The sequence below is a fragment of the Truncatella angustata genome (assembly GCF_020726525.1).
Source record: "Truncatella angustata strain MPI-SDFR-AT-0073 chromosome Unknown BKA67scaffold_6, whole genome shotgun sequence".
NCBI classification, from domain to species: Eukaryota; Fungi; Ascomycota; class Sordariomycetes; order Amphisphaeriales; family Sporocadaceae; genus Truncatella; species Truncatella angustata.
The window spans coordinates 504828-517243 of NW_025763386.1; the positions used below are offsets into that span (position 1 = coordinate 504828).

The 12416-nt window shown below is 51.9% G+C and overlaps 3 protein-coding genes across 3 annotated transcripts; 2 read left to right on the forward strand and 1 right to left on the reverse strand.

Annotated features, from left to right (window-relative positions):
- Positions 1 to 768: 768 nt before the first annotated feature.
- On the forward strand, positions 769 to 2183 carry BKA67DRAFT_626009 (glycoside hydrolase superfamily; the record flags this gene model as incomplete). Its single annotated transcript, XM_046105546.1, has 4 exons — positions 769 to 846; positions 912 to 1309; positions 1360 to 1661; positions 1717 to 2183. 4 exons carry the CDS (start codon positions 769 to 771, stop codon positions 2181 to 2183), a joined length of 1245 nt encoding a protein of 414 aa, XP_045955866.1.
- Positions 2184 to 8380: 6197 nt separating this feature from the next.
- BKA67DRAFT_537455 (uncharacterized protein) lies at positions 8381 to 9169 on the forward strand (the record flags this gene model as incomplete). The annotated part of the gene is made up of 1 exon (XM_046100321.1): positions 8381 to 9169. The coding sequence occupies one exon, from the start codon at positions 8381 to 8383 to the stop codon at positions 9167 to 9169; it is 789 nt and encodes a 262-aa protein (XP_045955867.1).
- Positions 9170 to 10290: 1121 nt separating this feature from the next.
- Positions 10291 to 11460, reverse strand: BKA67DRAFT_537456 (RNA polymerase Rpc34; the record flags this gene model as incomplete). The annotated part of the gene is made up of 1 exon (XM_046100322.1): positions 10291 to 11460. One exon carries the CDS (start codon positions 11458 to 11460, stop codon positions 10291 to 10293), a length of 1170 nt encoding a protein of 389 aa, XP_045955868.1.
- Positions 11461 to 12416: the final 956 nt, after the last annotated feature.

A 12416-nucleotide genomic window follows, 5' to 3' on the forward strand; every position in this document is an offset into this window, starting at 1 on the left:
GGCACTAGTTTTTGCCCTGCGACAACACGTTCTGAGGCCATGGCGACTAATTACCGTCGCATAACATCTTTGCGGCGAAGAGAATACCCATTACGGTTGTCCTAGATGCCTTTCCGACATATCCTCGAACGTCAGCTTCCGTAGGTGCCCAGTGTACGAATATGTTATAAGAGCAGTAGTTCCCATGATCGCATTTGAGAGGTTACCCAAGGCCACCAGCAAGTAGATCGATAGTCATGCGATCACAAGCGAGAAGTGCCGTCGTTTGGGCCTTCGCCGGTCTCTTCATTCTTTGCCTTCCGTTTCTCCTCTCCAAGAGCCATCTGGGAGACAGACAAAGACTGAGCCCACGTGATATATTCAGACGCGACCAAATCAATGAAGGTAGAATCAATTTGCACTTCCTGTTCCATTACTCCGATCCAAGATCGCTGATTTTCCCACGACTGGTGTAGAACAATTTGATGATCCGGCCATCGATGTGACCAATGGTACGGTTGGGCATGGCTTCAACCTGCAGTCGGCAACACCTTGGTCCGTTTTTGCTTCTTCCCATTCGCCTTACGACTCCCACACTCTAGAAAGACGCGGCGATGGCCCGCTGTATTGTACCAGCGGGCCCTGTATTGATGGCAGGTGAGCTGTGTACCATCTCAAGCGTCAGTTGTATATTGACAATCGAACAGCTGTTGCGGAAAAAGTGGAATTTGTGGATACGGCCCAGATTTCTGTGGCGATGGGTGCACTTCTCAATGCAATGCTACAGCCATGTGCGGACAGTACAGCGAAGACGCCGATATGCCATGTGGTATGAAGCTCTGCTGCTCAGCAACAGGATGGTGTGGTGTGAGTGACAACCTCTTTTCGGTTTCAGTCTACCCTCCTCCATATGAAGCTGACCTTGTCCCCAGACTACAGATGTTTACTGTGCCAATGCCGATCCACTTCATGGCACCTTGCCTTGCCAGTCTGGATACGGCTCCTGTGCCATCACAGGTCCCCCTTCATGTGCCTCTGGAAGCGGCTCCAGTTCGAAGCGCAAAATCGGATATTACCAGTCTTGGAATCAAAGAGATCGAAAATGCAACAAGGTTGCACCCAACCAGCTCAACACGGAGGGATACACTCATTTGTTCTTCTCGTTCGCATCCATGGACCCTACGACCTATCGTATCGCACCTGCGCACCCTGATGATGTTCAAGGTATGAAGGATTTCACGGCACTGTCCAAGGATGGCAAGCTGCAGACTTGGATTGCTGTGGGTGGATTCGACTTCAGCAATCCAGAAGCTGCTTCGCACACTACATGGTTGGTCATTATGCCTTATTTCTATTCTGCCAAGTATTAATTTCGTCCAGGAGCGACATGGTCTCCACGAAAGCAAACAGAGCAGCATTCATTAGCTCGGCTAAGGAGTATATGGACACGTATGGATTCCAAGGAATTGATCTCGACTGGGAATACCCAGGTGCCCCCGAAAGAGGCGGCAAGAAGCTTGCCGATACGAGGAACTTTTCTCTCCTGGTAAAAGAAATGCGCGCAGCGTACGGTACCTCTTACGGTATCAGTGTGACCCTTGCCCCCGACTACTGGTACCTGAGATGGTTTGACGCCAAGGCGATGGAGCCAAACGTTGACTTCTTCGGATTCATGGCTTACGGTAAGAACTTGTTTCCCGTTCTCATGCATATCCGCTGCTGACACACAGATGACAGACCTTCACGGCTCCTGGGATGCGGACGTCAAGACCCTCGGTAGTTTGGTGCGTGGCCAGGCCGACATCCGCGAGATCTCCAAAAACACATTACCTTTATGGTTTGATGGCCTCGACCCTGCCAAGCTCAACTTCGGCCTCGCCATGTACGGCAGAGGTTACACGTTGGCTGATCCCACGTGCAACCAGCTCCTATGTCCGTTCTCCGGTCCCAGCAATCCAGCGCCGTGCACATCTTTTGGTGGAGTTATGTCGCTTGTGGAGATCAAGCAGCTTATCAAGCAGCGTGGAATTGAACCCAAATATCTTGAGGAGTCCATGATGAAGCAGATCACGTGGGATGATCAATGGATGGGTTATGACGACGAAGATACCTTCGCAGCCAAGATGGCATATGCTGACAGTTTATGCTTTGGTGGTACCATGGTCTGGAGTATCGATTTCCAAGAGGTCGGATCGGGCGGGTGAGTGACTCGTTCTTAGATGAGCCCTTCATGCTGTTCTGCATCACTAATATCTGGTGGTTTAGCCCCGACGACGAAGCAGGAGACCAGGGAGAGGTTGTCTATATAGGCACAGAAGTGTACCAACAGCCCACGGCGCAATGCTCGGCCCCCTGCGTTATGGTGCTCCCACCCAGCAAGTTGCCATCCAGCACCACCATTTCACTGCCCAAGTATACTACATCCTTGGAAGTTGGCTCATCAACCATGGTGAATGGCGTGACGAGTTTCGTTATCACCACCACGACCGTAACTCTCACACTAACATCAATTGTCACTGATGAGTTCCCCATGTATAACGTTCCTGTATCTTCGGGCCAGTCTAGCGGTGCTATTGTAGTTGCCGTCCCCAGCGTATCAGTGCCGCCTGCATCCGTTGTCGTGACCAATGGAGATGGGGAGACAAGCACTAGAGTTCTGACTTTGCCTCCCTGGCCGGCTGTCACCCGTGGACCCATTGAAACGGGCGGCGGCGGCAGCAGCGGCGGCGGCGACGACGATGGTTCTCCAGTCACTTTCACGATCCCAGCTGGGTCGCCATATACCAAACCACCTATCTATGCCAATTGTGCGCACAGCACAGTTTATGTTGCAGAAAAGGGCGCAATGATCACTTTGCAAGACTGTGAAGGAGCCACAACACTGGACTGGAATTGTCCAGCCACCAAGACGGTCGAGATCGAGGCGGCCGCCGACGTCAACTTCGTGCTCGGTTGTACAGCCTGGAAAGGTACTGGCTACAGTGCCGTACCATCGGGGACCTCAGGAGGATCCCCAGCTACGACCTCTACCATCTCAGGCTTGCCTGTCTACGCGACCTGGCCTGCCGGCGAGCTTGTCTGGGTGGAAGACGAACCTGAGGACGGTGACAACGACAAGAAGACGACTTGCAAGCTCTGGTTCTTTTTCGTAAGTTGAGTACTTATAGAGACCCAGCGTCCTCGAATCAGCTGTATTAATTGGTTGGCTGACACATTGCCTCTACACAGATTTGTATTTCCTGGGGAGACATCAAGATCGGAGGATGGAAGTGGGATTTCCCTCCTGGAATCCTGCCCCCAGGCCCACCACCCTCTATCAAGTTTCCCCCTTTTGTCTCCATCAAAGGGACTCTGCCAGGACCTTGGCCGCGTATCACGTATGTACTTTGAAGACTGAGAAAAACGGAAAGGGCGATATTCTGACTTGTTGTAGCATTGGAACGAACGGCGTTGCCACTTACCCAACCAACAATCCCACGGATTGCACAAGTTCCAGCGCGGACATATGTATCACCACCACATCCTTCAGTGCCACCGTCGCAGACAGAACCACGAGGACAGCCACATCGGTCGTCTCGACCTGCACTCCCGTGGTGGGCTGCAATGTCGAAGACGACGATTCGACAACGAGCGTAACCACTACTGGCGCCTGCACGGCAAGCACATACCTGGAACGTAGAACTGTGATGCCAGATGTACCTACCGAGGCCACCGCGGTAGCTGAAAGTCCTAACGCACATGGGTTGAAGGCACGCGCCCCCCCATACGACAGACGATGCGCTTACGACGACGTGATTCTATACCCCATGAATCCAACTAATGGCGATGACTCATACACAATCGAGTCAACTTTGGATCAATATAGCAAACACGGCGGCAGAGTCCAAAATGAGCAAGATGAGCCCCTAACAGTCGAGATGGAGGTGGTTTGTGGAGGCGACTTCCTGGCATTCTTTTTCCTGAAGAAGGTGAAAGTATCCACTATACCAGACCTATTGAGAGTTTTGAACCGTGATAGGATGCTGGTAAGTACACTCATACACTTATTTCTTTTTGAATTATCAGGTTTGTTGGCCTCTTGACGGCGATACGTGGTTTGAGCGTCTTCGTGCCGGGTGAAAGAGGTGACGTGTTCTCGTGTCGCTAACGCAAAGCTTGAACTATAGGTCAAGGATGCCTACGGAATCTATACCTATAATGACGAGGGTGAATACAAGGGCACCACTGCTGACGCTTCGGTCGGTGCGGAAAGTGGTTCTGAGGTCAGATCCCTGGAAACTCATCGCGATGGCCTTCAACTTGGTAAGAGAGCGGAACTGAGCAGCCCTTACTGGGAGCTGTCTCAGATGTCTGTACCTCCAGGTGGAAAGTGGAACAGCATCGCAACACTGCCCGATGGGCCGTTTACTGAGAGCTACGACACCAGCTTCGGTGAGGGACAGATAATCTACGTTATCGAGGATGATTGGGAGGACGACCCGGTAAGTATAATGAACTTCGTTCCACATGTAACACCGTGACTAATACCTAATGTACAGGAATTCTCTCTTGACTATACTCCCCCAGGAGGCGCAACTGTGCATAGAAACCCAATACGCCGAATCCCCACATCATGGGACTTTGGCGAGATCCATAGAGGTGCAGCAAAGACAACGCATGGTACAAAAGTGCTCAGCAAAGTATGGGGGGTCAACTTTGGACTTGCCAAGAACGCACAAATTGTCCTACCGGCAAATAATAACGGAGACCCTCGTGAACTGAAGAACAAGATCCAGGACTTGTATCTCGACAGTCTTGTACGCGTTCTCGATGATATCAAGGAGAAATACGCGGGTCAAGAAGGAAAGATCATCATAAACATGTCATTTGGATGGATGGTCGAGGAGATGGAATATATGAACCCGGCACATTACGATACGCTTTGTGAGTATCCAAACCCTCAAAATCTGCGCATCTCCAAAGGCTTTCGAATCGAAACTAATCCTTACATTTTCTCCCTCTTTCAGACCAGCTACTGAAAGAATTTGATGACCTCGGTGTCGTCATGGTTGCGGTGTCTCACAACTACGACTTGAAACCGTTCGGCAGAGGTAGGCTCGATGGATGGCCAAGCCGATTCGGCGATCCCGGAACATCAGCGGGCGAAAGTATACAGAACTTGATAGTTGTTAGCGGCATCGACAAAAACACCAGAGTCTCTCCCATAAATCCATATCAACCGTGGCTCGTCATGGCACCTGGCTGGAATGTCAATGCTGCTGGAGGTATCACCGACGGCGCATCCTTGGGTAAGTCGCAGTTCCCTCTCATGGTGCTGAAAATCAACGATACGCACACAAGATCGAATGCTAACCGTCGTGAACTTGAAATGCAGCCGCTCCTCTCGTCGCCGGTGTGATAGCCTATTGGAGAGGTCTCCCGAACATGAAGCAGCAATGGAAAGACGAGCTCAAGAACCCGGCCAATGTGAAGAAGCTGGTGCTCTTTATGCAGCGCGAAATCCAGTCTCCGGAGATCACAGTTGACAGAGGTGAACAGCCCGCCAACGACAAACCCCAAGTGCCTTTCATTTGGACTGGCCGTGTCAAGGATGGCGATTGCCTGGTTAACCCGAAGCTTAAAGGGTGTCCTGTCTTCACCGAAAGTCTCGCCGACCTTGAACCATTCGGTTCCAATGGTTGTGGTTCAGGGAACACCGGGGCAAGCAAGCGGCAGGAAGGAGGACAGGTTTGTGTAATCACTCCGAATGGCGGCGGCGATGGTGGTCAGAATGGTGGCGGCCAGGGTTCAGGTCAGAATGGTCTCACAATCAGCTACAAGCCAGGTCCTGCCTCACCGACCTGCACCTCCGGATGCGGAACCAAATGTAGCGGTTTCTTCTGTGAGCCTACACCGACTGGCAAGCCGCCGGGCTACTATGATCCACTGGACCCCGACCACCCAAGCACCTTGACAGGCCTGCCCACCCTGCCTCCAAGCGGCCCGACGACAACGAGTTGTGCCTCTGGCGAGGGAAAAACGTCCACCGTGCTATGCGCCGGCGGTAACGGTCATTCAGCTTGTGTCACGAGACAATTCTGCACCAGCATCGCCACAGTACCTATTAGTCTACCCAACCTTCCGACCCTGACAGCAGGGGACCAGCCAATTCCATCCAACTGCGCGGCTACCAGTACTTGGGAGCAGTGTGGAGGCCCCGGCGGTGGCGGTGACAAGACGGCATGTGTGACGCACACCACTTGTGTCAGCACGTCGGCATCTACCACCAAGACGACGCCTACCACCACCGAGAAACCTTCTGTTCCTTCAGCAGACCCTTCACCAAAGGTTCTCCTCATCATGGAGACCATGTACTGGAACTACCCGTGGTATATCTTCACGACAACCCCGGACAAGGGAGTCGACCCATGCGACGCAGACCCGGTCGCTAAGCGTGGTACCGCGAAGAGCATATACCCCGAGTCGCTCGATGCATTCAGCGCGTTCGGCATCGACGGTATCACGTACACGGGCAATGATGACGGGCCCGGTTCCCTGGCTGTTCCGGGACACGGCGAAGTGAAGTGCGCCAAGGACCCAGAATTTGGGAAGGAACATCACTGTGACAACTCACAGCTTTGGTTCCAGAGGCGGATCGAATGTCGTTGGACATAAATAACGATACAAGGATGATTGATCCTGATGTAGTGTAGGATATGACCAAGCGAGCGTCAGCAAGTCTAGTACATAATATTGTTTACAGCACGGGCTTGTAAGCCACTTCTGTCTCTTGGATAAATTCTTTATGCTCTTCTTTCATTCTTTTTGTTGTTGGCTTGTTCTGTGACCTAGATTGCATTTTATAGGGGTAGAACAGATGACTTACTATCTTGTGTGGTTGTTCTATGTTAAGTTTGTGGATGCCTGATCGGGCATAACTGTCTTGTATATAACACTTGCTCAGGCCGGTAGTAAAGATAAACGATCCGCAGCCGACCGTGATTAAGCCGGTCCAGGTGACACAAACAGATGTACAGAAGGAGGTGGACAAAAGCCGAACACGGATTGGTGATTTTGAGGCGGGCTGGGGTGGACGTATGAAGCGACCGAACTCGGCTCCGACTTTAGAACTCATATATCGACACAATAATACAACTCATATCGCATCATGCTTATGACCTAAACTCCATCACCAGCTACGGAACCGCTGACTACCATCAGAACACATACTCAGTCAAATGATGCTGTCCGAGCAGTTCGTCTCGTGGCACAACCATGTCTAGCCCGCGCTTCTCGGTGGTTCCGGGATATACTGATCACAACGGGTTTGGCTGCCGATTTGGGAAACTGATTCTGAAATCAACATCATCTGAGGTCGGTTTCTCCCTTTACAATGCTTGGCGCAGCATCATGTCGTGCATGAATTCCAGGACAGTTCTTCCAAACGACCGCAACCGCTTTGATCACAGCATCCTTTGCGGCCACGTTGTTGGAACTGCGCTGGAATTATAGAATTATAGAATTATCTAACACTTTTACTCATAAAAAATCTATTTAGAGTATTTATTTATCTATCCAAGCCTTTTATATTGCTTGTTTAAGGGGTTTTTAATAACTTCAAGCATCCGTAATCTCACAATTATATCAAACCACATTATTTAATGGTCGCATACGTCGGACATACATGCCTGGCATATATCAAACATATGTCGAACATATGCCGAACATGTGCCGCTACACTAGTGCTTGTTTTTGTCCCTGGGAACTATTGCCAAGCGAAGCCAAGGTACAGACTTTGTACCTGGTCAGCGTGGTTTTGTACCTGGTCAAGCAAATGCTCAGCCGCTTCCATGGCGCCGGGACAAGTGCCTGGCCAAGCCCTAGCATTTGGGGTTTGGAGCGGGCCGCCAAGCCTTACCCCGAACCCCCCATGATCAAGGTAGCTCTGGACACTGGTTGCTTATAGCCTAGTCTAGTCCAGGTGCTTAGCATAGGCAAACAAGATCGTATAGAGCTTCTCCGATCCCAAGTGTCGGACGCAGCTCTATTAGACTTGAGTTTAGTTGCAGATTGGCAGTCAATAGTTTCACCTGCAACGATGCTGGTTTAGTTTACACCAGACTACATGCGGTCTTAACGTGAAATCACTCCCGCCTGAGCGTGGCAGTGTAATCTTTGTGATATACAGCGTGCTCCTGACTCTCTGCGGCCGCATTAGGGTTGGCATACGTTGGCCAAGATTGTGACCTCGTAGTCCCAGTCGGGTTTTTCCTGTCTGTCGTCCGTACTGTTCTTTCCTAGACTAATCTCGTATATAAGGGTGTCATTCCAGTGCCAAATAGTAAGATGTCTTCTTTATATATTATCAAAAACCACCACCGAACCAAACAACAAAAGCTCAACATCGAAACCTCAAGTCATCATGAAGTCCTTCACAGCAATCTCTCTGATTACCGCAATGGCCGCGACGGTCACTGCAGCTCCCGCTCCCATTGACTACACACCTCCTGGTGGCTGGGGCTCGGTCGATTACAGCAAGGTGGACTACAGCAACGTGGATTGGTCAAAGGTAGACTACAGCCACGTCGACTACAGCAAAGTCGACTGGTCCAAAGTCGACTACAGCAAGGTCGACTACAAAAAGGTCGACTGGTCCAAGGTCGACTACAAAAAGGTCGACTGGTCCAAGGTCAACTACGACAACAAGGGCTACGCCCAGTGGGACAGCGCGGCCAAGATCTTCACCTCGTCCTACAGCGTCCAGGCCACGCCGGACCAGGTGGTCAACGGCACCGCCCCGGGCCCGTTCACCCTGACCGGCGGCCTCAAGGGCTCCAGGGGCACGTTCAGCTACGGCATCATCTCCGACGCGAACACCATCTGCTACCACATCGAGATCCACGGGTTCAGGGGCAACTACCAGTCGCCCGCCAAGACGGCGACGCACATCCACCAGGCGGCTAGGGGCGCGAACGGCCCGCCGCGCCTGGCGTTCCCGAACCCCGTCGCCGTCGACGAGCACCAGCCCGAGGGCAAGCGCGTCAGTGTCGGGTGTATCGCCGGCCCGTTCACCACAGGCCTCACGGCCAACGGTGCAGACACGGGCGCTGGCTTCCATGTCGGCCAGATCGAGAAAGACCCCAAGGCGTTCTTTACCGACGTCCACTCGAGTCTCGCTGTGCCCGGTGCCATCCGTGGGCAGTTGGCTTGAGGCAGTGGGATGAAACGGGGATGAAGTTGAAACGGTTCTGGTCATATGGGAAGATTTAATGTGTAATGTAGTCAATTTCAATGGGAATACATCAAGTCAGTGAGAAAAATATGCCCTTGTTTCACCTTTTTCTGAGTGATCAAGACGCGAATGTTTTTGCCTGGTTGTTTGACCCCTGTGCCTGAAACTACAGTCGAAGTGCTACTGGCCGGGCTGATGTATCAAAGAGCAACAATTGCCGCGCTCATAGCCATGATTTCTTTTTCCTCGAAGCTTCGTCCTTTGTACATAGAACACTCGGTACAGCATAGCCTCAGCTTTCCGTGTCGTGTCGCTGTAGAAACCGATTTAGAACAATATTGTCAAGCTTCGCATACATAGAAGGGTTATGTCGGATGAGTGCATGTGGTACACATAGCATGTATACGCTTCCAATAGTCCCGACGATGAACGATTTCGGAGGACCTCATTCTTGTCCAGGCTCTCGACTAGACAGAGTCCGACAGCAAAAACAACGGTTTCTCTACTAACCTTCCGCTCATCTTTGCTCCTCGAGTATGCCACGACTTTCTTATGATCCGGCGAAAACATGTCCTGACACAACGTGGCCGGTATCGTCTTCACCGGAACGTAAAAGCTGATTTGGTCGCAGCAGACGTCAAAAGGTATAGCGTTGCATTGTCCATGCAAGGTAGATGGTCAGAACTTCGCTGCCAACCATGCGGCGGATCTGAGGAGTCTCGTTTTCGATGTTTGTCACCTGCGACTTCAACTTCAACCCCACAAAACAGTGGATATATGGCATGTTCTATTATACCAAACCAAGTCATGTAATTGAGTCGAAATCCTGTCATTCCACTTCAAGCCCGCGCTCTCCTTTCCATAGCAGGGGGTATCTATCCGTCCTTCCTGATGCAAATGTAGTGGAGCCTGAATTTCAATCGCTCCTGATACTTAGTAACGAAGGCCCTACACCAAATCCCCTGAAAACGCCATTGCAATGCTATAAAATACAAAGATGCTGCCTGTTTCCCGTCCGGCCAATTGGACTTGAAAATACACACCATGCGGGATGGCCATCATCGAACGATGCGTAGCCTCTGCTCTCGAGGGGACTTTTGTCATATCAACCACTGGTCGAAATACTCGCATCCTCCTGGCCACACGGGGCCACCCTCCTCGCAAAGTTGGAATACAGGACATCGACCGCAAGGCGCGGTGGTCAAGCCATTGGTACGAGGCTCCAGGTTATCTTCATCCAAAAGCATGGTGTTGGTGGCAACATTAACTTTCATGGGTCTCACAGTGCGGTAGCCGACCTTTCTCCCAATCTTGACTTCCTCGATGCGGTTCTCGTACATGAGAACATCTAGCAGCTGTTGAATGTCGCCTTCCTTCAGGGGTAGACCCTTGGTGAGGTTTGCTGCAGCGATTTGTTTGGTGAGTTCTGACAGAGTTGCATAATTCTTGTAACCTGCGGGCATTGGAATACGGACGGGGTGGCTGGCTGACTTCTTCCGGGACTTTGTGGGGGAGTCGGCGAATGGGTCATGGTCGACAGTCATGTCATCGGCAGGCCGTTTCTTCCCCCGAGCTGCCAAGGCCACGTCGCTCTGGCTGCCGTTGATAACCTTCTTGGGCAGGACGGGACTGGAACTAGCGCTCCGGGTGCCGGCTTCACCCCTCAGACTATGGTAGGTGCCCGCGCGCTTTATGAGGTTGTGGGTGACGGCGAGCAACATTTCAATGAAGGACTCGTCCAAGTCTCCATCTGCGAACCAGGGACCTCCGGTGGCCTTCTCACTGGGCTTGATGCTAGCCTTGATGTAGCACCGGTGAGAGACCTGTTGGACGGAAGTGAAGCTGGTGATGAGCTTCTTCTGGTTCTCTAGCTCCTTCAGGACCTTCTTCAGGGTCTGCTCGCGCATGTTTGTCCTCTTGCGCATGTCCTGCTGCCATATGCCCTCGGCACCGGCGTTGTCGATGAGGGAGTAGATGATGTTCTGGTCCTGCGTCAGGCCATGGTACTTGACGGCCTCATTCTCGGGCCGCAACCTCCATGCTGCACCGTAGGTCGTGTTGATGGTGATGAAGAGGAACTCGTCGGTCAATTCGCGAATGACCGCTGCCAGAGTCCTCAGGTCCTTTGGGGGGATGACATCGAGGTTCTGGAGCTCTTCCTGGGAGAAGACCTTTGCCCAGGCCTTTTCGTCATCTCCTTCGAGCTTTTCGACAGCAGCGCTGTAGAGCTGGTCCTTGAGAATGGACAGCTTCTCAGGGTCAAGCGACATGGTGATCGACGGGCGGCCGAAGCCTTGTCGTGGTGGGGTGAGTCAAGGGTCGATGAGTGCGGAGGATGGCGAGAAACTGTTGGTAGAATGAGAACTGGAAGGGCGGCAGAGCTAGTGTTCGTGCAATGAGACCAATCTGTGTGTAGGCCATGCGCGGAGGTCGTAAAGTAACGGCCGTTGAGCAACCTGCCGCAGGGGAATGCGCTGAGATGAGTCTTTCGGCGAGACTTTTGGCGTTCGCTTTTGCGCTCCAAATTTCTTACTCGGCTCTGGTTAGCTTTTATTGAGACTAGCTCTGAGTCCTTGAGTTCTGGCTCCTCTCTCCCTCTCCAAAAACTTGCAGCTCCCGAGAAGGAGAAAAAGCTGCCCCGCGATTTCAGCTTATCGTCCTTATCGAAAGAGGTGGGTGACGACCAAGCATGTGGCATGTGCATGCAGTAAGGTTGGTTAGTACATAGTTAACTACATACACAGCAGCGATGGAGATGGCGATGGCAATCACCTGTTTCGTCGATTCGTACCAATGTGTTTCCGCGGGCTTGCAGGGCGCAAATAACAATTGCAGGCTCCATGTCGTCCCAGATGATCGAGCCTGCCTAGACTGATAAAGAAGATTCCAGCCATCCGCCCGCCCAGACTGGAAGGCTTTGTTTGGCTAGCCTAGATATAGATATACAGATGCGCAGCCTGGCGGGGCATCAAGGACAATTGGAAACTGCACAGTTGATGGGTATTCTGAGTTGCCCGGGCTGTGGCGTCCGTGAAGCTGCTCTGGATGTGAGATGGCCACTGTGCCTTGCAATGGGCATCACCCGATTAATCTTTCATCTCCAGATACGGATACGTTGATGTATCTATACTTCATCACAGGTCTTTCGAGAGCGTTCAGCTGAATGAGATAGTTGCATGCCATTGGAGCTGGGCCACTTTTAGCGCCGGTTCATTCACAAGTCGAA